Here is a 27,028-nt window from a genome sequence, read left to right as displayed (position 1 = left end):
AGGTTTGTTGACAGGGACCATTCATTGTACATTCGAAGGTGCGGGTGATTTTTATCAGCTGGGTGACCATAAATGCCAAAATAGATCAGAGTCACACAGACATGGTGTTTGTCAGATTTTCTAACTGCTTTTCATTGTGCATTGTAAAATAAATATTTACAAATCGTTCATATAAAAAATTTAAGCCGATTGAGTGACAAATCAACTGCTGCACAAAGTACAAAGCGTATCGGACTAGTAGGAGGTAGAATGTAAATTATCAAATGCCGTGTAATACGGATTCATATCTATATTTTATGCCGGATTAAGTTTTATCGTATTATATAACCGTCGGACTCTCTTTACATTTATTTTTTCATATCGTATTTTAGACACGGCTAACACGACTTTTTCCCAAAATTATAATTCTCTGATAATTTCAAATGTTATAAACCTATCTTACCCCAAGTGCAAAAACTCACAAGTGGTGATGTTGGCCCAACGTGTGAGTGCTATCTGGGACGCGGTGCGTGAAATAGGTCATTATCGATACGAGCTGGTACATGTTTCAGATAGACCACTGACCGTAATCGAACCATTGTCTACAGCCCAGTGTGCAAAATAGCCACTGGCCCGCTAGCCCGTGACTAGTAAAAATTCTGTCGGGCCAGTATATTTTCTAGTGAATTTTCATAGGGTCATTTTGTAAATATATCAATCTCTCCGACTTGTTAAGTTATAATGCACTTTTAAATCGTATAAGGATACATTAAACCTACAAATACTACACAGCTGATAATTAAAGATATTCACTGCATACTAGTATATTATCAAGAATTGTTAACGCAGACAAGTTAAGGGTTCATTTTATGAGATATTTACGGTATCCTTGCTGGTTCATACCCAGTCGGGCGAGTGTTGGCCTACCCGTTTATTCATAGCCTCAGTTCGCAGGTGAGAGGTTTGCGAAATGCTGATAGCAACTAGCAAGGTTTTTTTTGCAGCGAGGGCGATAGAAAGACATTCACCGTGCACATACATGTAAATACTGCACGGTGTTTATTTCAATGTGTCTGCTAGCGGCTTGTTCCAATACCCTAGCTGCGTGCAGTCGAGGATAGATAGATAGATATTCTTTATTTCCTCCATAAAATGAACAAATACATTTGAATGATAAACAACAGTACAGAAAAGGTTCTAACTATTAGTACTGATATTATACAGTAATATTCAATTGTGAAAGAACTGAAGGTATTTATGAGCATTGCCGGAGTATGCTCTCCCAACTGCGAACAGAGAGACTAATCATTACCATCAGTTCTGACCAAACATTATAGTCCAATACACCTTTACAGTGGTCAGGTATACCTCCGAGGAGGAATGACAGGAATACATCATCGTCTTCCATCCGCATTTTAACAAAAATGTCTATGTCAAGAATATCACAGATTATTTCAAATGGAGAATTTCTTTCTACCAAGTTATACTGGCATGACATAAAAACATGTTTCATAATGTCGTGAGCAACTGTTCCGCATATAGACATTGCTTTGATTCTATTGGGAGTTGACCACCTCCGTGGTGTAGTGGTTAGAGCGTCTGCCCGGAGAGCGGAAGGTCGCGGGTTCGATCCCCGACCGCGTCATACCAAAAAAGACGTTAAAATATGGTACTTGTTGGTCCCTGTCTGGCGCTCGGCATTAATGGGTACAACAAGGACTGGTCGTCTCGAAGTCAGTATAATGTGTCTGAGTGGGGTATTCATGCTTCACTGCGGCAATTGGTATCTCAGTGGGCTAGCACTATAAAACCAGTTTAAGTCTGGGCTAGTACAAGCAGCCGCACATACACATACACACGCATGCACGTCGTCATATGAGCGAAATATTCTCAAGTACGACGTTAAACCCAATTTCACCTCACCTCACCTATTGGGAGATGCATGCCTTATAATTCTCGTAATGTCAGTGAAGTTCTGAGGTATCCATAGTCGATGTATCCATAGTCTATGTTCTCGTCCTGATCTTATTGTTAGATATCTGGAGAGAGACAACCTTGTCTGTAGTATATTTACCAACAGCATTTGATCATATGTAGTTACCTTATCTTTGACTAGTTGCGACCAAGCATTATTCTTCATAAACTTAGAATCACAAATGTAGTTACGGAATTTACTAAGCAGATTGTACTTGGAAACAAGCCGTAACATGTTAAAAACAGGTGATTTCAAATTAAACTTATTCTTGTGTATCAGTGATTCTTTGCAGTGGTATTGGCCAAGGCGGACTAAAAACATTTGTTTAAAGCTGTATCTTGTGTTGGCATGACAGAGTTTACCAATGAGTAAGAGGCTTTGTTGATCTATATATCCTTTTAGGGATGTTATCCCGACTGTATCTCTTACAATTTCATTTGGCATGTACTTATTAAAGCCTTGAATTATTTTCTGACAGAAGTAGCGCTGGATGATTTCTAGCATTTCATATTCTTTAAGGGACAATTTGCCCCAAACTGTACATCCATACAAACCACAAGGTAGAATCACTCGATTCCAAATACGTACATGTTTAGAGGATTCATACCGCCAAAGTAGAAGACAGAGTCAAAGTTCATATTTATTAATATTCGTAGCTTTTCACAGACAAGTTTTGTTCTCTCCGTAGGGCACTTAGTAGTGCTGATATGGACTCCATCATAAACTACAGACCATTTAATAGGGAGATTAGTTTCTCCAAGATACAGGTTGACAAGTAGGGATGCATTGCTTCATCCAAAGGTTACAGCAGCGCTTTTACCAACATTGTATTTTAGCTGCCACTTATTTGCATATAGTTCAGTCACCTTCAACAGTCTTTGGAGATCTGTTGGATTATTGGTGAGCAATGCTGTGTCATCGGCTAGTAGTATTCCTGGGCATTTCCCCCAAGGGTGACACAGACCGCAGCCAGTATCATTTAGTTCATTTAGTAGATCATTTATATATAGAGAAAATAGCCAGGCAGACAAAACACGACCTTGGCCCACGCCTTGTCTAATGTGAAATAGATCGGACTTAAAACCAGCAAAACTTACACATGAATGCATTGAACTATAGGATAGGCGTAGTATCCGCCAGAGTTTGCAAGTAATTCCAAGATTGTAGAGTTTGTAGAACAGACCACCAAGCCAAACACGGTCAAATGCTTTCTCGTTATCAAGGAAAGCACAGTAGACAGGTGAATCCTTTTCGTCATATATAGTATGCAATACTTTCTACAAGTGTGAGAGCTGCTGTCTCAGCACTGAAGTCTTTTCTCAAGCCAAATTGGAAGTTGTGGGGCAACGTTATATTTTCAGCTGTCCACTTTTCAATTATGTTAAGGAGCAATATTTCAAACAGTTTACTTAGAATCGACGTTAATCGACACCCCTGTAGTTGGAGGGGTCAGCTTTACTTTTACCGTGGCCTTTATGCAGGGGCAGAATGTGGCCAACATTAAAAGCTTGTGGAATGTACTCGTATGTGATGATATTGTTGAACTATATCATTCAGCGGTGAATACGTATCTCCTTCACATATATTTTTACTTTTCTCAAGATATTCAATATTTGATATTGAGCGCTCAATTTCTCCAGCAAAGTGATTATCAAAGCTACTTTCCATGTTTGTCACAGATAGGTCCTTGAAGTATTGACCAAAAGTGTTACAGATATTTTCTGCATTATTGCCTGAATGATTTTTGTATACTGTTCTGTTACTAGACCTGTAGCTCGTTTATACCTTTTTGTAAGCTTAAAATATTCATGTACGTCTATTTCCGCTGCCTGATGGATTTCTTTCAGTCTATCATCTATGAGACTTTGCTTACACTGACGGTGTCTTTTTCTAAAGATACGATTAGCTTCTTTGTATCTAGCAGCCGTATGATGAGACGAATGGACCTATCAAGATATGTCTCTATCAGATCTGTTGAACATAATAAACTGTGGCTGTTATGTCAAAATTATCCATGTAAATTTAAACAGCTGTCGCGTATTGTCTCACATGCATCAAGAAGACTTCAATCAAAAGAATGCTGTTGTGGTACAGTTGCTCATGACATCATTAAGCATGTGTTCATATCTTGCCATATTAATATGAAAGAAAGAAATGAACTGTATGAAAGTGTCATTGACATACTCGATGTAGATTGCTTTGTCAACTTGTGGGCAAACGATGATGACATTATGATTACATTTCTACTTGGTGGTCTTCCAGAATGTGCTGCTAACATTGATTTTGATATCTGGTGCAAAATAATGTTCCTGGCTGCTGATTGTATTTATAAATGCCAACATCTATTTGTGTAATCTCTTGTCTATCACCTGTACATTAAACCTGTCATAACCATTTAAACGGTACCCTTGTAATCTTCAATTGTTGAGGAAATAAAGACTATCTATCTATCTTTCCCATTCTCAACCCAGAGTTTTCGTCTACTGCGCATATCATCATACAGTTTATTTAGATTTTCTGCTTTCCAATATGGTTTCAGAAATGGTTGAAACCTTGATGACGGGATACTGATAGACGCACATGCATGTAGAATATCAGCTATGTGCTGATTGTACATTTCAATATACTCGGCATGGGACGAGAAGTGAGGAAGGTTGTGGATATCGTAACGAAAGTAGTTTTCAGTTTCGTAACGATAGATCATGCGGTCGACATCAGATGCCTTTCTCCAACTGAGCCTAGACCAACCATAAGACACGCATGGATTATCAATTTTAAGACATACATGAATGGGTAGGTGATCAGACACATTGTATGATATGTTGGTATCGATGGTGTAGCCTATAACGTTGTGGATACAGTCATTGTTTATAATAGTCTATCATTGTTCTCGTACTAGCACTTTTGGTTGAGAACGTATATTTACATTTATCGTCTAAGGGCACGACAGGTCGCGTTCGTCAAGTACTCTCTGGAGACAGCAAGATCGAGTCTTCTTGGCAACAAAGTGCCGAATGTCTGTATTAAAGGTGAGGTGAGGTGAAATTGGGTTTAACGTCGTACTTGAGAATATTTCGCTCATATGACGACGTGCATGCGTGTGTATGTGTATGTGCGGCTGCTTGTACTAGCCCAGACTTAAGCTGGTTTTATAGTGCTAGCCTACTGAGATACCATGCCGCAGTGAAGCATGAATACCCCACTCAGACACATTATACTGACTTCGAGACGACCAGTCCTTGTTGTACCCATTAATGCCGAGCGCCAGACAGGGACCAACAAGTACCATATTTTAACGTCTTTTTGGTATGACGCGGTCGGGGATCGAACCCGCGACCTTCCGCTCTCCGGGCAGACGCTCTAACCACTACACCACGGAGGCGGTCCTGTGTTAAAGTCTCCAGTGAGTATGGTTTGACAATACTGTGAATATATATCATATAGGTTCATCACATAATGGAGTTCCTGAGTGTGTGAAGGAACACTTGTACTTTCATTTGTTCCCTTATTCGTTTCCATGAGTATATATTTGAAGTTATGCCCCAAGTTATAGCCTTGACTAACACCAGATAACTCAGGTTGAATCTTGTAAAGCCTGGTGGCCAGAAACGAGGTGGTGGTTGACTCGGGTCACTGTTAACTGAAGGTTATCCCTTAGAAAAACAGAAAAAACACGACTCAAAAGATGACAAGGTATTTCTTTGTAAACAGCCTACCCGTAAGGAGGTCACGCTCTGCGTATTTGGGTTGAGGAGATCGTATAACTCGACAGCCATGGGTACATTTAGTGCTCATGTACCGTAAATCTCTCTGGACAAGTTTCAAGCAGTGATTTCTTCAACCCATTTCTCTCAGTTTTCCTTCTAAGTCAGATTCTTTATTTATCACTTATAGTCTGTTTGCAGTGAAAACGTACCGATGAATTTCACTTTTAACAAAAACGTAAATCAAATAAAGTGAAATTAGAAGTACGAATCCTCATGATTTTACCTTGCCAATTGAACATTTAAATCTCAGAATTTTATTCAACTTAGGATAAAAGTTGTTTAACAGACGATCATAGTTTCAAATCGCTATTGTTGGTTTGTATTACAAGGGGGTATGCACATTAAATGAAACACCGAGAAGAAGTAGGGTTGGTCTAAGTTAACGCTCATCACGAACTGCACGTGCATTTGTATCACTGTTCCAATTACTGGGTTTACTCCCTTGTAATACAAACCAATAATAGCGATTTGAATCTATGGTTAAGGTATGGGAGTTACGGTCACCTTAGCGCTACGATAGTTGTAAGTCTATGTTAAGGTATTGGAGTTACGGTCACCTTAGCGCTACGATAGTTGTAAGTCTATGTTAAGGTATGGGAGTTAAGGTCACCTTAGCGCTGAGATCGCTTTGTACAACGGCACCCTCCTGGCCAAGGTCAAATTGCTGCCGCGTCTTGAAGTGAGAAATCATCAACCGCTAGTACACGATGGGGCCTTGTGTTCAGAGTATGTTATTCGAACAGACCTGTCTATGATGTAAGTAATGTACGGTTGTCCATTTAAATTTGAACTGTTCCTCACAAGACCATGTTTACAGTCGTTTACAATCAGTGAACCCCCAAATGCCATTCAAACACCTTACCAACAACTTTCCATCTTTGAGGAGGCCCCATATTTGCAACAACGAAATCAATTGATTTTCCAAGTTATCGAACTGCAAGAACAGTTTACTGAAACGTATTTTGCTTAATGACGGGTATTGCACATGACTCTTGCCTTTGATTGTAGCACGTGCATATTTCTAATCAAAGAATGATATGTCCGAAGCGTAAATGATCATATATACATATTTATAATATGAACATAAATGACTATATGTGGGTTCAAAGTCATAGGTGTTGCGATACTTTTTTCTATGTGTATATACACTCATGCACTTTATATGATGGGAACTGCAGATGTTTACTTAATATTAGAGCAGGGAGTGTGGTGCGAGTACGGCTGCCCGCGTATTGCGCAATTTGTTTAAATATCAGGTTGGTTTTGGAGGGTCAGACACTGTCTGAATACAAGTTCGACTTGAAACCTCAACGTATTAAACAAACGAAGGAGCAAAGAAATTGCACATCTCAGCTGGTTCTTTTTAACAAGTTTAATTTCCAGTTCGAAATGTCTTAAGTTTGCTATAGTTTATATAAATGGACTACATCGGCACTTAGTCAGAACTCAGAGAACATGGTTTTGATTAACAAATAATTTGATTTCATTCTTTTGAAAATTAAAAACTTTGCATGCTACAAAACTGTTGAAAGGTATCTAGACGTCTTATCTGTGAAAATCAATAAATCTGCTCAAATCTGCAACATTTCATACATGGTAGGAGCTAAATGGTTGCAAATTCGTTTTTACGACAGTCTTTACTGATACAATGTATTTTTTAAGATTTCTAAGCTACGTTACTTGTAACATACTGTTGCAGGATTCAGTGGTGGTTAAATCAGAGACCATATATAATCTGTTATCTATAATCTATTATATGGTCTCTGGTTAAATAGACATGATAGATGTGATACAAATAAGACTCGCAAGCATGGGAGAATGAATCCGTTGATCTCGTATTTTGTTTCTGGAATATTGAAAACACTCACTCACCCTTATGCTGTCGTTGGGTGGCCGGTTGGTTTGTTGTTTAACGCCACATTCAGAAATAGTCCAGCTATATGGCGGCGGTCTGTAAATAATCAAGTCTGGACCAGATAATTCAGTGATCAACACCATGAGCATCGATCTGCGCAATTGGGATACGATGACATGTGTTAACGAAGTCAGTGAGCGTGACCACGTACCGATCCCGTTAGTCCCGTTACGACCCGAGCATGGGTTACTGAAAGGCAATTCTAGCCCGGATCTTCACTGGTCCATATGCTGTCAATAGTAATTCTCGTAATTTCCTTTCTAATTGTATATCATAGTCAACACTCAATTTGTCTTTTAGCACAATGTCTATCGCAAAGAAAAGAAATGGTTAGTCCATGGAGATGGATATATATATATGACTCGGTCATCATTGTTGCGTTTGTTGTCTGTCTCACAGTCCCCCCAGCTGCACTATTTCTTCTTCAGCCCAGCCCTCCCTGCAATGCTAAAGCCCTAAACCAAGACGTCTAGATTTCCTCAGCTTCAGAATTTCCCCTCTCACTGCATGGGGCTAACTTCGTTGTGTGCCAGTTTAATAGGTACACGGGCTTCTTTTTAATTTAAAAGGAATATAGTGAGTGAGTTGGGTTTTACGCCGCTTTTAGCAATATTCCAGCAATATCACGCTGGGGTACACCAGAAATGGGCTTCACACATTGTACCCACGTGGGGAGTCGAACGCAGGGTCTTCTGCGTGACGAGCGAACACCTTAACCACAAGGCTACCCCACCGCCCTTTAAAAGGAATAATTCCTATCAAACTTAATGTATTTTCTACTCTACGCGTTAGTCTGTTGGGCTTTTATGTGTTTCGGGGTCAAGGTATTGTGTGAAGTAAATGCCGTTGTGCAGTGGTATATCATGGGTGGATCCAGGAATTTTGAAGGGGCTTCGCCAACGCATTTTTTTTTTCAATGTGGTCTTAAGTCATTTTCAGAGAGGGTGTGTGTGTGTTCGAACCCCCTGAACCCCCTCCCCCCCCTGGATCCGCCACTGTATATGGTGATAAATAAGAATTAAGTTAAACGATTTTATCATATTATGAATTTATCTCATGATGACTTATGATTTTTTAAACACCATTTTGAACAGGTGTAAGTTGTCGAAAGATATAACATCTATGTAACACATGAAATGTGTCACTAAACATATTCACACATCAGCACGTACGACCGTATACTACTGCCGTAAATGACACATTGTATCCGGGGGTCTTATTTCCTGTGGTTGTGTGCCTCTATTATTTTCATCCGGGTAAGTTGAAAGTTTTTCTTTTCTTTTTTAAACATAACTTGTATAAAACACAAAACAACATTAGTAAAAACTGAAATAAGCGAAATCCATAATGCAGTTTATATATATTCAAAAAAATATACATTTTCAAACCTATGTATTATGGAGATTTCTTGTAGATCAAACTTGTTAACAAAACAACACAATGAAGGGTCCCTGGAATGTCCAATCTCGAACGATCTCGTGAGAAACAAACCTCAGTCCAAGATGTCTGCGATCAAGTCGCTGAATCCCAAAGCCGAAGTTGCTAGGGCGTCGCAGGCCCTAGCTGTGAATATAAGTGCAGCTAAAGGTCTACAGGATGTCCTTCGTACCAATCTTGGCCCAAAGGGTACCATGAAAATGTACGTTTATTCATAATAACCGTGATTTGTCGAAGCCGACTAGCGTTGTTAATGAGAATGTTCTGGAAACACGTGCTCCTGTCGACACGCTGTTTTGAGTCATGTCGGCACTTGTTATTTGTTAAGTACGGCTACTTTGAAACGTTTTACAATTATCCCGCTTTTGAATAATATTTCAGTGGTATTTCAGAATAATCTAGATAGTAGGAATGATATTAACCATCATAACCGTGTACTAAGCGTGTGCAGGGTACCGGTTCAGATGTGCAATACATGCATATTTTACAACATTTTTGTGATACTCCCAACGTATGTTCGTAGGAGTCTTAGCTAACGCAGTAGTTTTTCAAACAAGTGTACCTTGAATAAAAAACAAACGAATTGCATTTAAAATATCCCTCAAAATATTTACTATGATTCGGTTTCAGTCACCAAGACCAGTTTTCAAAGTCTGTAAAACCATTCGTGTGGTACTTGGGTTGCAAGAAAAATAATTGTGCTGAAAACAGCCCCACCTGTTTTATATTTTTCCCCATCTTGCCTGTGGACTAAACTGTTTGAAATTCTGCCTTTTCGTTACAATGATAAAGCCTACCCATGAAATTCTGGGTTAGAATTGGTCTTGTAACCCATGCTTCTTGCAAGAAGACTTGGTTGACACAATCATATCATCATATCCCTATTGCGTAGAATGATGCTCATGCTCTTGATCACTGGATTCTCTGGTCCAATCTCAATTACTTACCGACCGCCGCCATATAGCTAGAATATAGCTGAGTGCTGCGTAAACCTTATCTAACTCACTCACTCATTATCAAAGCCAATCAGCATTACAAAACATTTTGCATCAACACTTTCTGTTTTGGTTTCAGGCTTGTGTCCGGAGCTGGAGACATCAAGCTGACGAAAGATGGAAATGTACTGCTACACGAGATGGTAGGGATATTTCTTCATCAACACCATGCAATAACCAGTATCTGTTATCCAACAAAACAGATTCCTTTGGCCATAAAAGACAAAATAGTTGTGAATCAATGAAAATATGTGATGTCAACAGGTTTTAACGGAAATGATAAGCTTGTTCGTCCACGTCAAATAATGTTATTACACTAACATCTTTTGTTTTCATTTGCTTAGGTGACGCACATTTAATTAATAACCAATTGACAAGAAGATAATCTGTTTTTTGTTATTTGATTGACAGCAATGTTACAATAACCCCAATTTTACAAAATCCGAAATTTTGAAAATGATGACCTTTGTTCAGATCGTTGTTCTTGAATTATTAACCTATGTATTTGATAAGTTTTATGGTTGTGTTTGTAGCAAATCCAGCACCCTACCGCCTCCCTGATTGCAAGAGTTGCAACAGCTCAAGATGACATCACTGGAGATGGCACAACATCCAACGTCCTCATCATCGGAGAGCTGCTTAAACAGGCTGATCTCTACATTGCAGAGGTAGGGAGAGAAAATTTTCATGGATTGTCTGTGTGTAATCTGAGTAAGGCATTGAACATGATAAACCAAGAGCCAGATGCTATGATAATGACTTTGTATACAATGATGACTTCTTATGTTCGTAATCAAATAATAGCAAGAATAATAATAGATTTTTATTTGATGAAATCTGGGAATATGATAGGTGATTTACATTTGATCAGTTTGAAACTTTTGAATGGTCCCTCAGTGGGGATATATTCAGCTCAACTGGTGATTTTGATAATCAAATTTTATTCTGTTTTTACATATTTCATATGTGAGAATCGGCTTTGTGTGGTATAGATAAATAAATATCTTCTATCACAATTTGAGTATTAAGAGTTAAATATCTAACAATACAGTGTGTGCAAACAATATTTGTGTGTTTGTGTATGAGGGGAGATCTTGGGCTAGGCATGAATTTCAAAAGCTGCTTGTTATAAGCCTTAAATTTCAAGTTGAAAGTATAGGGGTAAATTAAAATACTGTGGGGTTCCTCAAGGATGCCAGGATGCCCTTTAGTTTCAAACACTGAATTAGCTGCCATGAAAAATGTCAGAATTTGTTTCGTGTATTCTTGTACAGCAAAATAACTTTATTTTTCAGGGACTGCATCCCCGTCTGATCACTGAGGGGTTTGAGCTGGCCAGAAACAAGTCCTTGGAAGTAAGTCTTGATGATTCTTTTGAGGGTGATATGGTGGATTGTATATTTACCTGGTTTAAAGACTGTAAACCTAGAGATATAGATACCAATGCAGGACAAAAGTTGCTTCCAGTATACACACCTTAAATAGGTCCTGTGTAGAAAAGGTTCCATGTATCAAATGCTAATTGCGGATTGCAGGAGTTATCGGAACCACAAAAATTTTTTTATGGGCTTTATTGTAAAAATATGGTATGTCTTTTTGTATAGGTTTTGGACGAGGTGAAGATTGAGCGTACAATTGATCGGGACACACTGGTGCAGGTGGCACGCCACATCACTCAGGACCAAGGTGCATCAGGAGCTGGCTGATCTTCTCACAGAGGTAGACTTTACATAATGCAGTTAAGATTTATGCTCAGTAAAATGACAGTTACATTCCTGCCAAAAGAATACAGATATAGTGTTTCTGTATCAATTTATGAGAGCCCAATTGGGAGAAGACTCGTCAATATATTTGTGATAAGTCTTGTACTTGCACTGTATCATGTTCACACAATTGTTTTAGTTAGCTGGTTGTAAAGATGTTATATTGTAAGTATGCAGCAAAAATCATTTTGGGTGTTTACGACATGGAACAGCATATTGGTATCAACATACATCACATGGCCTTTGTTTTCTCCATTCAGAACTGTTTTTGTTTTGTTTTCAAGATAAATGAATGTGATATTTTCATGAAATTGTGCCTCTGTGATAGCTGAAAATAACTAGTGCCTAGCATGGTTAAAGACTCGGAAACTGATGCCAGTGTTGTGTTGTGAATGTGGTGAAGCAATGCACATCTAAACGCTAGCAAAATGGTGATTGTCTTTACAGCATGTCGTTGATGCTGTTCTGGCCATCAAGCGTCCAAATGAGGCCATTGACTTGCATATGGTGGAAATCATGGAGATGCAGCACAAGACTGATATGGACACGACGTGAGTTTCACCTGATAGAAGTTTAGTAAACAAACATTGTTTAAACAGCAAGACTGGAGGTATGTTTGCTCACTAGCAAGTCTGGAAAATGAATACCTCACTTGTGTGACTCGTTAATGACGGACGTGAATATCCAGGTTAGAACTGATCTTCCGCAACCAATGCTTGTCATGAGCCAAACAACTGGATCGGGTGGTCAGTCATGCTGACTTGGTTGACACATGTCATCGTATCCCAACTAATCAATGCTCTTGCTATTGATCACTGGATTGTCTGGTTCACACTCTAATTACAGACCAATGCCATATTGTTGGAATATTGCATAGGAGATTTAAAAAAAAAGATAAAATTTTGTCATCTGGTCCAGATGAGAATAGTTATAAGGCTGGAATATACTAGTACACAACAAATATGTCAGGCATGGAATGCAAGGGTATTCCCAACTGTGAAGACATTCATAAAACATTCATCCTCAGCTTATGGGGAATTGTCCAGCTTTGGATGATTGTAATTTCTTGAACAGGAGAAATATGCATGCTTGTTCTTGTCTCTGTTTTCTGATGAAACTATGTGTTTACTGAATAGGTTTGTGCGGGGGCTTGTCATGGATCATGGATCTCGTCACCCCGATATGAAGAAGCGAGTTGAGGATGCCTACATTCTCACCTGCAATGTCTCACTGGAATATGAAAAGACGTGAGTGGCTAAAAATAATGTTCAGTGTTTTAGAAGACACATGTTTTTCTGGATAACTCGCATCTTCATCATAATGATAAAATAGACCCATTGTAATGGAGATTCCAAACAGAAAACACCTGCCATATATGGAATATAAACAATAGCTCCATACAACGAAAACTGTGGCACAAGGTTGTCTGTGTTTGCTGAGCTGGTGTCAATCACAAGTTGTGCGTAAGATATTTGTAAAGAGCGCTCCAAGGGGCATAACTCGATGGGGTTCGCTTGAAATAATGTTTGGCCTGTAGAGAGCCCGAAAGTCAATTTAATGCAACTTTACATTAAGTAATTCAAACTTTTTATTTTAAATTGTAATCTAAATACAACATTTTTTGGGAGTAAATGATATGGTAGCTTTCCTGAGGGCTGATAGTTAATATTATTGAGAGAAATGCATTATTTATTTTTAGAGAAGTTTGGTGTAATATAGTGCCTTTAATATTGACTTACAATGGTTGTAGCGTTAAATTGCCTTATGGCCCGAGTCCCTCTCATAATACTCACTTTATCAATGTAGGGATGGTTACTATTAACACTTTCCTTGTACAATATGGCTAAAATATTGTCAGTGTGACTATAAATCTTCACTCCCTCACTTTTCTTGTCTGCTTCCAGCGAGGTGAACTCTGGTTTCTTCTACAAGAGTGCTGCAGAGAGAGAAAAACTGGTGGAGGCAGAGAGAAAGTTCATTGATGATCGTGTCAGGAAGATTATTGAGCTGAAGAACAAAGTGTGCAAAGGGAATGACAAGGGATTTGTTGTCATCAACCAGAAGGTAGTGCCTGAGGTTACCCGCAGTCTAAGTTAACTTAGGCTCAGTATCATTTGTCATCGTTCGTTAGTCTAACAAATCCTAGTAGAAGGTTGTGTCAGCTAACCTTTGAGTGACCTATGTCGTCCAAACAAACGGGAGACGGACGAACAGATTTAACCAATCAGACGACGGCTACTATTTAGGGTTCGCAGGGACTTACGAAATGGATTTTCTCTTCCCTGGTCGCTGACACTGATCTCTCAACAAACGAAAATCTGCATAAAACACAGATACTTAACATGCAGCTTATGCGCTTAGGGGTTTCTGATGACATGGTTACTATTAGCTTATATTTTCGCAAGATGACATCCTGGAATATTGACAAAAATGGTATGTGTGAATGTTAACTTTCGTGATTTGGTAAGCTGTGTTCTGATTGGTAAATTGACATGGTTAGATGACGGCGACCTTCATACTGGCATTTGTTAGACTCAGTATAGCAGTGTAATGAATATACAGAGCCTAAGTTTACTTAGACTGAGGTTATCCAGTAGCCACTATAACAGCGAAAATAGGGTGATAGGTTTACTTGTGCTATTCTGATTTAAGTTTTGAGGATTTTTTTTCTTCTAAAAACAAGAATATTGGGTTCAATTCTGATGAAAGAAGTTTTTCATTTTCAATTTATTTTTCAACTTCAGATGTATTTTTTGACGGGAAAATCTGATCTGATGATCGGTTTGTTTTACTTCTGCAATTGACATGTTCAAATAATTGTATTGACTCAACCATGTTATGATGATGTTTGAGTTTTAAAAATATTTTACAAAATTTGCTGTACTTTCAATACTTCAGTTTTACGTCTTTAAATACACGTTAAGAATAGCCAGTCAATTCCTCGAACAGAATCAACAACTACTCTACTGGACGTTGTCTTAATGATTTACAAATGAAGCTGCATTCAGTGCAATAATGTAGAAATAACTATTGATGCCACATCTTCTTTTTAGGTCCTGTTATCAGTGAAATACAAATAAACTCATTCTCAAATAATAATGGAAGTCTCTCTGATATAATATAATTAAAAATAAGAAACACAATGTTAGACATGAACACTATTCATTTCATATTTCTTGCAGGGAATTGATCCTCTGTCGCTGGATATGTTTGCCAAGGAGGGCATTGTGGGTCTGCGCCGTGCCAAGAGGAGGAACATGGAGAGGTTAGTCAGTGCTTCAGGCTAGGAGACATCAGAAATAGATCCTTGAATTGGTCGTTTAGCCTGGTGGTGTAAGTGTTCAGGTCAAAGAGCGGGCTTCAATTCCAAACTTAGGTTCAGTGTGAAGGCCTTTTTCCTGATGTATTGTTAAGTGTCTTAAAAACTAGCCAGAGCATAATGTCTCCTTTCCAATGTAAGAAATACATTAATCCCCTATACTACTGTAGCCTCATTTTAAACCTGGTTCCTATGATTTAACATTTGTTAAAAATACTCTTTAGCAAGGGCATTGCTTTGTTGGGAAATTAGTCTGAATAATCTATTCATCTGAGTTGATAGTAGTTGAGTTGATTACTACCATGCATTAGCATTATTACATGACTCCATCTTATTGTTTTAATACCATGGCTTTATCAACCTATTGTTGAATTTCAAAAGAAGAGAGACTGAAATTGGGGACATCAATACTCAAAGAACGGGAGGCAATGGGTCCAGGGTGTTATGTTCAGGTGGTTTGAAACCAAATCTCTCTCCCTCTCTCTCTCTCTCTTTCCCTCTCCCTCTCCCCCTCTCCATCTCTCCCATTGAAAATGACTTAAGTACACAGTTTTACACTGGCGGAGAAGGAGGGATTCAGTGGGTTCGAACCCCCTAACCCCCCCTTTTGAAAATTCCTGGATCCGCCTCTGGATATTGATGACAAACATGTTATCACACAACTGAAGTTGATGTAATCATGTTGCTGGTAATGCTGTCAAAGGCCCAGTGGTTTGAAGAAGACTTTTAGCTGTGATATTTGGGATCCGAGAAAATCTGTGTTAGAATTGATCTTCAGTAACACAGTAACTCATGCTTGGCTGATAGATGTCATCGTATCATATCCCGATGCTCATGCTGTTGATCACTGGATTGTCTGGTCTAGACTCAGTTATTTATAGACTGCTGTCATATCGCTGGAAAATTAAGTGCAGCTTTAAACAACAAACTTGATATTTTGTGTACAGTGTTTGTTACAATGTGTACTCATGTCTTCAGACTTTCCCTGGCAGTTGGTGGGACAGCTATGAACTCCGTGGATGACCTGACACCAGATGTACTGGGACATGCTGGGCTCATGTATGAACATGTTCTGGTAGGTAAACACTGTAACTGTGTTGGAGTCTCATCCCTTCATGACATGGTGAAAACAATACTTTAGAAGCATGTGTGTGTTGGATGGAGAAAGTGCTTGTTGTTCCCCGCTGCAGCGCGGAACGGGGGACTATGTATTCAGCAGCGTCCATATGTACGTCCCGATTCTTGTAACCCAATATCTCATGAACTGTTGTACCCAATGTCTTCAAATTTGGTGACAGCCTACATTGGGGAATTACGCAGACACCAGTTCATTTTGGTGACCTTGAGGTTGTTTTAATCCTGCACTACTTAGGAAGTAAGTAGTGCAGGATAAGTATACAAATATAAAAAATATTTAGATTTTACTAAATTGGTCTTTAGGATTGTCTTCCAGATGTACAAAATGTAAAATTTGATGAAATCGCCTATTTTTCTGACTTCTCATTAAATCAAGTCCAGTCCAGTTCATCCAGTGTTGCTTCTTCTAGGGAGAACAAAAGTACACCTTTGTGGAGGATTGCAAGAACCCGCAGTCTGTCACCATCCTCGTCAAGGGACCTAACAAACACACACTGACGCAGATCAAGGATGCTATCCGAGATGGGCTCCGTGCCGTCAAGAACGCCATCGAGGACAGTGAGTTGAAATGCATTTGGGATTCTGTTGGTTTTGAGCACACACAAAAGAAATTCAAGTTGGCCACAAATTAGTGTTGGACAGCTGTGTCACAAGATATGTACCTGGTGGGTTTTTTGATTTTTTTAATGCCGCACTGAGCAGTATTCCGGCTTTATGACGGGGGTCTGTAAATAAATGGAGTCTGGACCAGACAATCCAGTGATCAACAGCATGAGCATCGATCTACGCAATTGGGATATGATGAGATGTGCCGAGACAGCAAGCCTGACCATCCGATCGCAATAGTTGCCTCTTAAGACAAGCATGGGTTACTGAAGACCTATTATTTACCTGATGAAAGGTATCTTAGTGGCACATTTCAAGTTTCTTTCGTGTGGGCACATGTCATGGTAATGAAACTGAGTTGGCACATTTCTTGTCTCATAGTTTCTTATCGCTATATGGCTGTAATATTGCCGACGTGATGTAAAATATTAACTCACTCACTCACTCATAGTTTCTTGCTATGGACATATGTAAGGTTCAGTGTTGTGTGGTAGAAAATTGTCGAGTTTATTTTCAAACCTAATCTGAGCTCATTTGTGTTTGTGTGTGTGATTGTTCCCTGGCTGGACAAGGCTGTCAGATGTTTGACAAATGTCTTCTTCCATCAGGCTGTGTGCTGCCAGGAGCTGGAGCCTTCGAGATTGCTGCCTTCCAGGAACTCATGAAGTTCAAGGACACTGTCAAAGGCCGAGCTCGTCTAGGTTAGTTACATTAATTTTGTAAGAATTTTTAAGAATCCTTAAGATGCCTCCAACATACACCAGTCTTTTCTCATAATTTAAGTTTCCCACATCATTGTCAGGGAAAGAAATCTTTAAAAAATTCCCACAAGACCACAGGACCAGTGAGTGGACAATAATTAGTGGTCTTGTCTGTACTTCACTGGTCCAAAATAACATTCGTAGATTTACGTAACTTATCAATACAAAATTCACTGGCCACCAGGGCCACTAAAACTTATCATTTACTCGTCCTGATGAATTTTTACTAGCCAGGGATTACAGGACCAGCATAAATTTCGCACACTGATTGTGATAAGGATTAGAAATATTCTAACCATTGACTAGAAAATGTTAATTCCTTTTTGTCACCGCTTAAACTCATTATTTTCATTTCAACACAATAGACTCATTATTTCAGGCCATATATCTAGATAAACTGTTCATTTAAAAATTACCCACCCACTTCATAGAAATATATGCTCCCTGAGGAATCTGGTCATTCATTGTTTCAGAAATCTTAATCAGTTGTGAATGTTGTAAAGCCGATGACTAGTCTCAGATAACGTTGATAGTTGTACCAGTGGTTGACACAGATCCTCAGATGATGAGTACATGTGTCCTAGTTTCTTTAATAGTGTGACTTTTATAGATAAGAAGTGACAGGTGTGGATAAGTGGGACACAAGTGAAGGTATATAGGACATGAGAATTTTATCTCGCAGGAAATATGTACCTAGCTTCTACCCTTTCACCTTGCAATGATCTGAGTTTGCACTGGCTGAACTTGTTGCATTTTGTTAAGTGTCGGCTTCCATTTTGTCCTTTGCCAATCACACATCAACGCAAGTTAACTGTTGGCTTCCATTGTTTAGACTCCATCTTTGTTGTCTTATTACTTTTGTTGTTCCTACATGTACATATACATGCTGTCTTATAGTGTTCATTCACATGATGAAGGAGTAAGGATATACTCCGAAACCTTATGTCCTTCATAATAAAGAAGTTGACCTCCATAAAACTCGCTTCCTTATGCGCATCTCACCTAAATGCCATTCAAAGACCCATTTTGTTTTGTCTCTGAAATTAATGATTGTCCCCCGCAACAACGCGGATCGCGGGACTATGTATTCAGCGGTGTCCGTACATACGTCTGTCCATACATACATACATACATATATACGTCCGTTCGTCCATACATACATACATCCCGATTCTTGTTAACGCGATATCTCATGAACTGTTGTACCCAATGTGGTGACAGCCTACATTGGGGGATTACATACACCAGTCGATTTTGGTGACCTTGACCTTATTTTCAACGACACTTTGACCACTTTGCAAACTCTTGTTAACGCGATATCTCATAAAACATTGCACCCAATGTTTTCAATTATATTGACAGCCTGCATTGGGTGATTATGCAGATACCAGTCATTTCAGGCATCTTGTATGTGACCAAAATATAAAAAGTAGTAAATGTGTTATAAATTTTCCGTTCTTTAGCAGCGGGGGACATTGCCATATCACTGGCAAACACTTGTTTAAACTTAACTGGTACTTTTAAAGTTTGACACAATTTCAATTGTGTGACATGCACTGATTTCTTCTCAATAAAGAAAAGGATATACAAATAGGTAGTTCCACACCCGAATCCCTTTAACTACTGTTGCATACAAACAGATTAGATAATTGTTGTAACAATCAAAACGTTTTCTTTTTGTGGAATTTGTGTGAGCTTGGGAAATTTGTCATCTTTTGATGACTCTTGTTGAGTGTTCAAGGTCTCAAGGCATTCACTGGATTGCTGCTTATTATTGTGAATGTTCTTGAACGACAAATGAGGTTAGAAATACTTTCATCAAGATGGGCTGATAACTCTTGTAGGATTTCACCCATGTACCATTCAGATGACCCCCTTCAGAATTTGTGGATGACATTGTGATGACTCTTTGTTGACTGTTCCAGGAATCCAGGCGTTTGCCGAGGCTCTGCTTATCATCGTTAAGGTTCTAGCCCAGAACTCGGGCCTGGATCCCCAGGAGGCCATTGTCAAGCTACAGCAGGAGTACCTGGGTCCTAAACAGGCAGTGGGACTAGACATCAAAACAGGTAAAGTACAGTACTGGTTCATGGATAGATCCACAGGACACTCAGATGTTACTATACTTCTCTACTTTGACAGGGACATTTGTATCTTTGATTTGTGCACAAAAATGATTTTCATTATATACCAAGTGTGTATTTAAGTAGAATATTGTCTTTATGAAAAGTTGAGTGGTCAAAATGTCTATAAATGTCTTGACTAGGAGTGTAATGATGCATCAAACTATTGATGGATTGCAGTTGTTGATTCTCCGATGGCAATTAATTGATGATAAATGCGCAGCATAAAGTACAGGAAGTACCAGATTCGTTCACTTTCATTTAGAGTTATCCGCCCCCGTTATGTTTTAACTGTTTCCTTGATGTGGGTTTCCAGTTTTTTGTCAGTTATTAAAAGAGACTGAAACTACATCAACTTGTTTTTATTTCATATAATCTATACATTCATTTGGGTAATGACTTCAAATGAGACAACTGAAGGAGAGAAAAAAACATTCAGGGGGAAACAATAGTCTATTGCAATACTATTGCAATAGACTATTGTTTCCCCCTGAATGGTCACCCCTAGTCTTGACCAAATGTTGACAACTGCATGTTCCCCCTCCCTCTGTTCCCATAACCAAGCCATTTTTCAGCTTAGGTTTCTGTTTTTCTCTCCCGGTCTTTATTGACTGACCTAAAATATGAATCAATAAACATGAACTGTAGTGAATATGGCAAAGAATGCTGTCTCACTTCTTGTAACAAAGTCATCTATCATGGTGAGCATATGTGATGTGTATTAGACGTCACATAAGCAAATGAAAAGTTAGAAGTCACATGAAGCAGCATTTTAAGCAGAACTACTTTTGAAGCCCATCTTTGATTTAATAGTAGCCATTAGACAGGGTATGAGGGAGTCAGCACAGTGGAGTATGAGGAGAACTATTAGTATCTGATGAGATCATTTGATTAAGTACTCAGTGGTACAAGTTTCCTGAACACTGTTGCCTTTTCCTGTAGATGTATGTTCCTTTATTACTGTATGTTGCTGACATGCCAAGAACTGTCATATCCCATGTGTTTTACTGTGGGGGATTTCCTTCATTCAGGGGAGGCAATCATACCAGCTGATTTAGGAATCCTGGACAACTTCCGGGTGAAGAAACAGCTACTACATTCATGGTGAGTTGTCTCCCTGGACATGTAGCTCCTCATATTTCTGGTCCTTTTTACTGGAACCAGTTATGTTTATCTATTTATCTTTTCTAACAAATCATCCGGCAGTTTGATCTGACAATTTGTGAGGTCACATTATCATAAGACAAATCCTCATTTGTGTCAAATACTAACATATTTTTTTTATAATAGGACCTGACAGAAATAGGGTAGACCTGACAGAAATAGGGGTAGACCTGACAGAAATAGGGTTGTCAGGTTTGTGTCTCAGCAAGTTTTCATTGTACCCCAGAGGTGTAGATTGTTAATCACTGATATTTTAGTCAGTGCTTTGGCAGTTGCAGACAACATATTTTTGAAGTTCAATGTGATATCTATGAAACATTGTGGAAACATTTGATTTGATCTGATGTTGGATGTTTGTGTTTTTCTTTTGCAGTACTGTGATAGCTACCAACCTTCTACTGGTGGACGAGATTATGAGAGCTGGCATGTCTTCCCTCAAGGGAGACTAACATCACCACATGCTGCTCCTTGTGCTGCTTGTCCTGTCATCTTATAGTGCTTCACCGAAGAACTTCATTCTGTCTAATCCAGGAGTCATTATCTTTGTTCAAAACTTAACTGCACGGTCATTATATTCATTTTGGTTTTGAAATTATTGTTCTCCAGTGCGATTGATGTTTTCACACGACTGCCTGACAATTTTGGAATGATGAGCATGTGTCCGGAAATGGTCTTTTGAAATTTTCAGGGATAGAATGAAGTTATCTAAGGATCTGTGTTTGTGTCTTTTCATATACCTAAATAAACGAATCCTGCTTACTCATGTTTGTTCATTACAGATGATTTGAGTGAGTTTAGTTTTACGCCGGACTCAGCAATATTCCAACTATATGGCGGCTGTCTGTAAATAATTGAGTCTGGACCAGACAATCCAGTGATCAACAGCATGAGCATCGATCTGCGAAATTGGGAACCAATGACATGTGTCAAACAAGTCAGTAAGCCTGACCATCCGATCCCGTTAGTCGCCTCTTACGACAAGCATGGGTTACTGAAGATCAGTATTCTAACCTGGACCTTCACGGGTTGGATAATTTGAGTGCATGGCAAGTAAAGCAAGACCGAAGGCTTGAGATGTGTGCATCACGGATAGAATGTGTTAGGTTATGGTGATTCACGCTGCAAACAGTTTGATTTCTAGGTTTCCACCCATTTTTCGAGAAAGTATACCGAAAGCAGTATGGGAGACGGACAAGTGTTAGTTATAGCCGGCCTGCCTGCAATCTATGTTGGTCATTTATGGCTACTAAACAGGATTGAATTGTTGCTCATTGTAATATCGAGCACTGGATTGTCTGGTCCAGGTGAAATAATCACACATTAATACACACTGTAAATGGAAGGACTACAAGTCTGTTTTACCTTCACACAGGGACATCCATCATTTATCAGAGGTGTAGTAGCAATGTCAGGTGCCACCATCAGTTTTTCTGTTGTCAGTTGTTGGAGTCACAATTTGCCCTGCAGAGTTGCTTCCCTTAGGCATGCTGCATACTTTGTGGGTTCAAACACTGACTTGCCTGATAATGTTTCAAGGTTTGTCAGGTTTGTGGAGTTTTCTTTCCACATTCAGCTGACGTGCAGTGATATAACTGGAATACTGAAATTCTTCAAAGGCATTTAGAAGTTGGTATAGTAATTCAGGACAAATCTTCAAAGTGGCATTAAACTTCACAGTATTTACAGTTTTGTGGTTGAAAAGTCAAACCCAAATAAGAAGTTGTGGCAAGGTTGTAATTTCTTTGTCAAAGCCTTTTCTCTTGAAAGGAGGTATGATGGAAGGATTTCATGATACATGTCAGCTGGAAATCTGTGCAGAAATAAGTCCCCTTGGCTCTACCAAGATCCAGTTCCAAAGTTACCTGATCGTGATCTCACTGTCAGGAGCCATGTTATAATTACTGCTTTTCCCAAACTGCTTGAACCGAACTTCTTCACTCGATGCTCGTGACCGATACTGTGATGGAGTGGATAGAGTGCCTGTTAGGAGAGTTGAAAGTTTGTTCAATGCCTGGCAGTGGTGAGCACATGGGATGTTTAAATATTATACTTGCTTCCCTGTCTGGGCTGCTTGGCTCAGTCAGTATGCAGTGTCTTCAGTTGGGTAACCTTATGAAACTAATATATAACCAGCATGAACAAGGTCTGGGTTAGAATATTGGCCTTCAGTGGCCCATGCTTGTCGTAAGAGGCGAGTAACGGGATCGGGTGGTCAGGCTCGCTGGTTCCCAATTGTGCAGATCGATGCTCATGCTGTTGATAACTGGATTGTCTGACTATTATTTACAGACCGCCGCCATATAGCTGGAATATTGATGAGTAAAACTAAACTCACTCACTCCTCTTTCCTTTCCCCCCCACATGGAGGCAGTGGGGTATCCTAGTGGTTGAAGCATTTGCTTGTCATGTTGAAGACCAGGGTTCGATTCCTCGCATGGGTACAATATGTGAAGCCCATTTCTGGTGTCCCCTGCCATTATACTGCTGGAATATTGCTTTAAGAGGCGTAAAACCAAATTCACTCACTCGCACCACTCTGGAAATGCAGTAAACCAAAACAATCACCTCGCTGCACTGCAAATATTTGTGAATGTGCAAACCCAACAAACATCAACACCATGAGCCAGTTTAGACTTTTTTATTGCTGAAAAACAGTATCAAGCAAGAATAAATACTGACAGTAAAAGCATTGTCAAAAACAATTAAGATATTGTTCAGTGAGCAAGGAATCAATTTGGCACAAACATTAATTCATCAAGAACACAAAAGCAGCATATATCTTTAGGGTGGAATGTATTTGTAAATACAAGGTTCTTACAGTCTGTATATCCAGGAAGCCATTGTACAAAGGGATCCTGCTTTCGAGGTGATCTTAAGGGCACAATGTCACACATTTTCGACAATAATTAACCTCTATTTTATATATTTGGGGCATATGCACTCACTTTAGCTTCCTATTGATGCAATAAAAGACTTATTATCCCTTACGACTTGCCTGAAATCGACAACTGAAACTTTGAGGCGAACATTTGCCATATATGGAATGTAAACAATTACTCCGTACATTGAAAACTGTCGCACAGGGTGTTGTTGGCGTTAGCCAAACTGGTTTCAATCACATATATATTATATCACTGGATATACGTAAAGAATGCTCCAAGGGACATAACTCTGTGGGGTTCGCTTGAAATGATGTTTGGATGGTAGAGGGTGTGAGAGTCCATATACGTTGCATTAATTCATTCGAACCTTTTAATTTAATATCATAATCTAAATACATAATTATTAATAATAAAATAAATTATACGGTAGCTTCCCTGAGGGCTGATAGTATTATTGAGAGAAATGCATTATGTATTTTTCGAGAACTGTGGCATGACATTGTGCCTTTAACGCCATTACTTTAGCGTGGGTGTAGAATCAAGGATATCCATAAAGACATACAGGACGGAACACGCCTCCTGTACCCAGTGCTTGTAAAAAGCTGACTAAAAGGAGGTTATAATTTGTGACCTCTTGTATCTTCTGCTCGTAAGACTGAAAAAGGACTCTGGGCCTCATTCTGCAAAGTGATCTCAGTGTTTAACAGCACTAACAGACTGACCATACTATGCACACTTGTCAACATAAATGTTACATCAAGTTCAAGGTCATTCTTTGTGTGACCACACATTTTGTGTTCTACTTGACGGCATGGATTGTTGCTCGCAATGTTAACCACTGGTTTTCAACACTTATGTAATGTTGAACATAGAGATTTTTTTCTGGGTTACATCTTCTTTTTAATCTCTATGTTCATCAAATATCATCTTCTAAAATGCCAATCAAGCATTTATGTAATGTTAATATTGTTGACCTTAAAAACACTGTTCCTTTCCAATCAAACAGTAAAATCATATCATATACGAATAATTGTCAATGTTTATGTACATGAAAAATAAGTTTGATAAAGAATCAGGGGTTTGCGCCTACATACAAAAAGCAAATGAGTAATGTCTTTCGTTGTTTTTAAAGCTAAGCTCCAATGATGACGTCCAGACCCAAATCTAGACCAATCTCTAATGTTTAGAAACACCATCATAAAAGACAAAACATAAGCCAGGGCTCCAGATAATTTTTCAACATCTGGAGTACGTACTCCTTATATTTTCAACACAGGAGTACTGGACAACCTTATTGCTAAAAGCGGCGTAAAACTAAACTCACTCACTCAGACTGAAAAAACATATTGAAAAAATCTTTCACAGTGATTGGCCAGTGGTGAATATTATTCTTTCTTTTTTGACATTACAGTTATTAATCCTCTCTATGCTGCATTATGACAAATCCAAACAAAACTTCCAATAACCATTGACCAGGCCAAAATAGCACTGAAACTTCCATTGTTGACATTAAGAACCTCCCCAATTCAATTAGTTACAAACTTATGGCCTGGCATTGTGCAGATGTTTTCCTTTGCCTCGTACAAACTTATTTCACTGATATTGTGGACAATAAATATGATGGAGCAAAAGGACATAATACTTAACTTTAGGTTATTGCACATCCTCGATAATCTCCAGGGTATACGTTACGATCACTCTCCACTATACGCTGGATGCATCCACAGCTTGGCCTGATAATTATTATTATAGACACCTGATTGGATAAAAAGCCAGCCAAGGGAGGTAATAAAATCATCCGGCCAAGCCGTGGATGCATCCAGGGTATAGTGGAGAGTGATCGTAACGTATACCCTGGAGATTATCGAGGATGATTATTGCACTGAGTGCACTAATAGGGCGAATACATTGGGAAAATATTTCTGAATTTATGAAAATTAGAACTTTCAAAAATCTGAAATAGGAGCAATATAATTATTTCTAACCCAATTTGCCTTCAAATCCTTTGTCTGGAATCCTAGATGAACTCGACAGTGGCAGTGGTGTGATGCATTTAAAATACACAAGGCTTGGCACCCTACAAGTGACATATTCATAAATATGTTAAGTTCTATTTTTTATCGCATACTGGATAGTGGTCTCAATATGTTAGACAAATAAAAAATACTTATCACCTTCCAATAATTGTGCAAATGAGGTCCTTGCAGGCACTACTTTTTATAATAATGTGTCAATGCAATATCTATTTCATTAAAACACCTTGTCTGACATCTAAAAATGTAATACTGTTGTTTTTCTATTCATGGAACAGTACATAAAATGGCTTCAAACCATTTGGTTCACAATGCCACTTTTACTTACATTAAAAGTAAAATAAAATTACTGCAAAATCATGACAAGGAAAGTACATGTCATAAATCCAGCTTACTAAATATGTATAATGAAAATTAAGTATGAAAACCGCGACGTACATTCTTAATATCACACAGGCAATTCGAAACACTCCGAAATTATATTTATGTAATAATACATAAACAATAGATACATATGTTTTGAAATTCATTGAAATCATTGATGTATTGGCAAAACATCAAACCTTAAATATGTTGCGATGGTATTAAAGCTACATTAAAAGAGATGCTTCCCTACAAGGCTGGGAATATTTTCCCTAAAAATGTATAAATGTTAATTATTCTTCCTTGTCTTTCCGACCAAACCTAAACAGCCTCTGAATGATGAGTCGTACTAGCTCAAACGTGATGACGATAGTGAACTCAGGTTTCAGCATGTGGAGCTTGGGAACTCGACCTGTATTCAGATGATAAAGAATGTGTATACACAAGGTGCAAGGTGACATTTATGTAGTACTTGACTATAATATGTTCTGAAGTTTTAGAGATAAAATACGGTGTGCCAAGTGTAGAGTAATAACTTCACAGGTTGCTCATGCCATCAACACACGATACAATGTCGATAAAATTGGTTTGTTCATTATTTAACGCCACACTCAGCAACATTCCAGCTATAATGCGGTCTGTTAATAATCAAGTCGCAATTTTATATATGATGACATGTGTCAACCAAGTCGGAGAGCCTGACCACCCGATCCCATTAGTCGCCTCTTACGACAAGCATGGTTTGCTGAAGACCAATTCTAACCCAGATCTTCACGGGTACAACAATAAGAAGACGGGACACAGTTGAT

The 27,028-nt window shown here is 38.8% G+C and overlaps 2 protein-coding genes across 2 annotated transcripts in view; one reads left to right on the top strand and one right to left on the bottom strand.

Moving 5' to 3' along the window:
• Positions 1–9,103: 9,103 nt before the first annotated feature.
• LOC124268685 (T-complex protein 1 subunit zeta-like) lies at positions 9,104–21,700 on the top strand. Its single transcript, XM_046703679.1, is given in 16 exon segments — positions 9,104–9,275; positions 10,148–10,211; positions 10,602–10,736; positions 11,364–11,423; positions 11,673–11,735; positions 11,737–11,787; positions 12,279–12,382; positions 12,968–13,078; positions 13,736–13,895; positions 15,014–15,096; positions 16,129–16,225; positions 16,698–16,845; positions 17,502–17,594; positions 19,580–19,723; positions 20,809–20,881; positions 21,315–21,700. Coding segments are annotated over 16 exon segments (1,599 nt in total). The 5' UTR covers positions 9,104–9,138; the 3' UTR covers positions 21,391–21,700.
• Positions 21,701–23,564: 1,864 nt separating this feature from the next.
• The window catches only part of LOC124268682 (conditioned medium factor receptor 1-like), a 31,431-nt gene continuing 27,967 nt past the window's right edge, over positions 23,565–27,028 (bottom strand). The window contains 1 exon segment of the mRNA XM_046703666.1: positions 23,565–26,631. Within this exon segment, the coding sequence (XP_046559622.1) occupies positions 26,513–26,631 (119 nt within the window). The 3' untranslated portion in view covers positions 23,565–26,512.

This window comes from Haliotis rubra, unplaced genomic scaffold (genome assembly GCF_003918875.1).
Source record: "Haliotis rubra isolate DU_JTF1 unplaced genomic scaffold, ASM391887v1 Scf101, whole genome shotgun sequence".
Classification (NCBI taxonomy): domain Eukaryota; kingdom Metazoa; phylum Mollusca; class Gastropoda; order Lepetellida; family Haliotidae; genus Haliotis; species Haliotis rubra.
The sequence above is the reverse complement of the archived record's forward strand: the minus strand, read 5'-3'. Positions and strand labels throughout refer to the sequence as shown.